At 39.3% G+C, this 2,441-nt stretch overlaps 1 protein-coding gene across 4 annotated transcripts in view; it reads left to right on the top strand.

Annotated features, from left to right (window-relative positions):
* COLEC11 (collectin subfamily member 11) overlaps positions 1-2,441 on the top strand; it is a 36,402-nt gene that overhangs the window by 32,744 nt on the left and 1,217 nt on the right. For all 4 annotated transcript variants that reach the window (XM_027896237.1, XM_027896236.1, XM_027896239.1 and 1 more), the window contains one exon: positions 709-762. In XM_027896237.1, coding sequence (XP_027752038.1) covers positions 709-762 — 54 coding nt within the window. The remainder of the gene's footprint in view (positions 1-708; positions 763-2,441) is intronic.

The following is a 2,441-nucleotide window of genomic DNA, read 5'->3' as shown; positions in this document are numbered from 1 at the left end:
TTCAATTTTTTCCCCATTTGTGTTCAGATGAAAATGTGTGATCTTTTATGTTTGAGAAAAGTTTAAGGGCTTTAAAAATGGTTACCCAGTCTCTGAGCTTCCCATGATGGGAATTTTCTTACACTGTAGTCAGCCAGGTTACTGACATCTCTCAGCCAGCTACCTTTTCCTCTGACAACAGGATATTTAGCCTTAGAGCAGTGTGAGTATCCTGTTTTGATGCTAAATAAAGAACTTCGTGCACTGTCCGACTAGAGTGGATAGTTAAGAGAAGCAGGTGGGAAGATGCACTATATTTTTAGAGACTTTTAAGAGCCAGAAGACTTGCTTTGTAATGCTGCCTACTCCATAGGCTTCCTATGTAACTTTGGTTAAGTCATTTGGACCAGTGTTTACATAAACATCTAGATCATGATTTTAAATTCAGGCATATCCAGCCCTTTTCCCTCTACAGCATCTGAATTTACTGGTTCTGTGAAGTCCATGAATGTCAAAAAGTGGATATTGGTATATATTGTTTGTGTTCAAGTTTCATAGCTTTGTCAGACCTTTGTTGTAGATCAAATAGGACAGAAAAATCTTTAATTTTGCTTGGACATATTTCTACTTTCCACGTTTGAATGTTGCTAGAGAAAAAATAAGCGGGTGCTAAATGAAGTATTGACAAAAAAAGCTGCCTTAAATTTATATTCTTTTTCTTGTCTTTAGGTGAAAAAGGAGATAATGGTGACATAGGACCACCAGGTCCTAATGGTGACCCAGGTAATCGATAACACACCTTGTGTATGTGAAAGACTTTACAACAAGCATGCATCATCACTAAAAATATGTCTGTTTACCTACTGGGGGAAATAATGAATAATTTTTTTGCATAGGTACTATAATATTTCACAGTGATATTTTCCAATTATTTATAAACATTGAAGTTGCAGTAGTTGCTAGATTTGCAGTGTATGTGTTACAACAGTGTCTCAGAGTTTTCAGAGATGTAACCTCTCCAGAAGTCTAGTGGGAACCAAAGCGCAAACTGTCCTTATCATTCATCACCAGTGCAAAGGGACGTCTCTGCATATCCCACTCTGTCTTCCAGCCAACACAAAGCAGCAGGTTAGAAGCTCCTGCTTCTGTGTGGATTATTGTTATAGGAGCAGGAGATTATCAAGAATACAGATCACAGAATCACAGAATATGTCAGGTTGGAAGGGACCACAGTGGGTCATCTAGTCCATCCTAGAGCACATGGCACAGGACTGTGTCTGGATAGTTCTTGAATACCTCCAGTGAGAGAGACTCCACAATCTCCCTAGGCTACCTGTTCCAGTGTTTGGTCACTGCACAGTAAAGAAATTCTTCATTATATTCAGGTGGAACTTCTTGTGCTACAGTTTCTGTCAATTGCCTCTTGTCCTTGTCACCACCAAGAAGAGCCTGGCTCCATCCTCTTGGCATCCCCCCTTTAGATACTTATATATATTGATGAGGTATATAGGTCTTCCAGAGGTGTGTAGATCTTCCAGAGAATCAGGTGAAAGCCTGGCATACAAAGTGTAGGCCTTGCAAGAGTAGCAGGTTCAGATTTGACTGAATTCATCCCTTCCTGGCAGAGTGCACTAGAGGTGCACCAATTAGTTTCCTCATGAGAATAGAATTTGTCACTCTAATTCTTGATCCAGAGTACCATATTCCTACCATCACGCTCAGTTTTTCAGGGCAAGTACGCTGTGCTTAGACTGACTTAGACACCTAAGATGATTCATTGGGTAGTCAAATGCAGATTTTAATACTTACACACAGAAATACAAACTGAAATTGATCCTCGTGGAAATTTGTGCTCAAAGATGTAACAATTATCCTTTTAGTATTCACATTCAGATTAGCTTTGTCAGATCTTTACCAATTTGGGTTAATAGATGGTTTTCTATTGTCTTGTTATTTTGCAAGAGTTACTGCAAATTCTGTACTTTCAAAAGTACAGAACTTCATTTTACATCAAATGGTTGGAATTTTTGGATCTGCTGTGTTGTGTTCCTTGTGAGGAACAGCCAAAGAGTGCATGTGTAGATTTTTGCTGTGAAAGAAGTGCTCTGTGAGAAAACTAAAGAGAATAATTTTACTGAAAATGGGAAATTTTGACAAATGTTTTTAGTTAAAGAAATTGTGGGTTTTTTGCAGAGAATATCTATCTGTGTTTAGGTTAGCACTAATCGTGCAGGACTAAAGCTTCATGGGAAGTGAGTTGAGCTGTTCTGCACAGGCCCAGACCTCCTGAGAACCACATAATGGTGCAGGGTAGTGAAGGTTCTAATTTTCTGTCTGTTATTTGCAAGACAGCCCTCTCCAGGGCTGCCAGGCTGGCCTTTTCATAGACTTGTTGAGATAACTGTTGAAATTGGGTAGCTTTTTGATTTGGGCGTCTCTGTATCATTTCACAGGCATCCCCT

The sequence above is a fragment of the Empidonax traillii genome, unplaced genomic scaffold, assembly GCF_003031625.1.
Source record: "Empidonax traillii isolate 1590-97213 ecotype Southwest subspecies unplaced genomic scaffold, ASM303162v1 scaffold488:size1064334, whole genome shotgun sequence".
In the NCBI taxonomy this organism is placed as follows: Eukaryota; Metazoa; Chordata; class Aves; order Passeriformes; family Tyrannidae; genus Empidonax; species Empidonax traillii.
The sequence above is the reverse complement of the archived record's forward strand: the minus strand, read 5'-3'. Positions and strand labels throughout refer to the sequence as shown.